The 1,251-nt window shown below is 64.7% G+C and overlaps 1 protein-coding gene across 1 annotated transcript in view; it reads right to left on the bottom strand.

The window, feature by feature from the left end:
- EMH_0042560 (uncharacterized protein) overlaps window positions 1–1,251 on the bottom strand; it is a gene marked incomplete at both ends in the record, with an annotated part of 8,392 nt that overhangs the window by 5,350 nt on the left and 1,791 nt on the right. Inside the window, 1 exon segment of the mRNA XM_013495757.1 lies at window positions 3–1,251. Coding sequence (XP_013351211.1) covers window positions 3–1,251 — 1,249 coding nt within the window.

Genomic DNA, 1,251 nt, shown 5'->3' with positions numbered 1-1,251 from the left:
GGGGAGAGGCAGCAGGGGCCCCCACCAAACAGGCTGGGTTGTCTGCTGGTGCTGGGTCAAGCGAGTAGAATACCTCATGAAAGGGTACAACAACGGGGCAGTTTGTTTCTGGGGGCCCCAGGGTTGCGGAGAGGAGGAGGCGTCTCCATAGAGAGGAGACAGCAGAGGAGACACAGCCCGTTGGCTGTCTCCTCAGCAGCAGCACGGGTACCACTGCAGCACAGCTCGGTGGCAGTATCTGTGCAGCCAGCAGCTGCTCCCCACTAAACCACAACAAATGTCGACCCACAGCACGCAGCACCACACGCAAACCCGTACACCCCACCATACTCTCAAACGCAGACCGCATCTTCTTCTTCTCCCACCGCTGCGCCCCCAGCAGCGACGCCAACCCCCTCCTCTTCCCGCAACGATGTCCATGAGGGACCACCTGGGGGCCCCCCCCCTGTGGGGCCCCCCCCTGGGGGGAAACCTGGGGGGCCCCCTGGGGGCCCCCCCCCTGGGGGGAAACCTGCGGGGCCCCCGGGGGGCCCCCCTGGGGGGCCCCCTGGGGGGGGCCACAGTGGCAACCCGGTAGCGGTGGCTGAAAGCCACACAGCAGCTCCCGCGAGCTCAGCTGCAGCAGCGCTGCGTCCGTGGCCCCGTCCCAGCAGCCCATGAGCAGCTGCCCCCAGAGCCTGCTGTCGACAGCCCCAAAGAAAATCCTCGTTACTGGGTTTCCCTCATCAAGGCTGCTGGTGTCGCTGATGCTGCTGCTGCTGCTGCTGCTGCTGCTGCTGCTAGTGCTGCTGCTGCTGCTTGTCTTGCTCCCGCCTGCTGCTGCTGTACGCAACGTGAAACAGACGCTACAGGAGGCAGAAGAAGCACCGCACTGCAGCGGCTTGCTGCTGCATGCATACACCGCGCCAGCCCCCTTGTATACACCGTGCAGGTTCCTCACCTCCAGCCGCGTTGACACCCCGGCGCTGTTCTCTGTCTCGGGGCCTCCAACCACCACCAGCTGCAACGCGTCGTTCGCAGCATCCGTCTCGCTGCTGCTGCTGCTGCTGTTGCTGCTGCTGCTGCTGCTGCTGCTGCTGCTGGCTGGCACGCTAGGTATCCACTGAGGTGCTTCGCTGCAGTTGCTGCTCTCCCCCACAAGGTGCTCAAGGTTGCGGTCTAGGGCCACGAGAAGTCTGGGGGTCTTCCGCAGTTCCCTTTGTTCACGTGCTGTGGAGTCTGCTGCTGTCCCTGCTGCTGCTGCTGCTGCTG

Source organism: Eimeria mitis, genomic scaffold (genome assembly GCF_000499745.2).
Source record: "Eimeria mitis Houghton genomic scaffold, Emh_scaff1731, whole genome shotgun sequence".
Taxonomy (NCBI): domain Eukaryota; phylum Apicomplexa; class Conoidasida; order Eucoccidiorida; family Eimeriidae; genus Eimeria; species Eimeria mitis.
The sequence above is the reverse complement of the archived record's forward strand: the minus strand, read 5'-3'. Positions and strand labels throughout refer to the sequence as shown.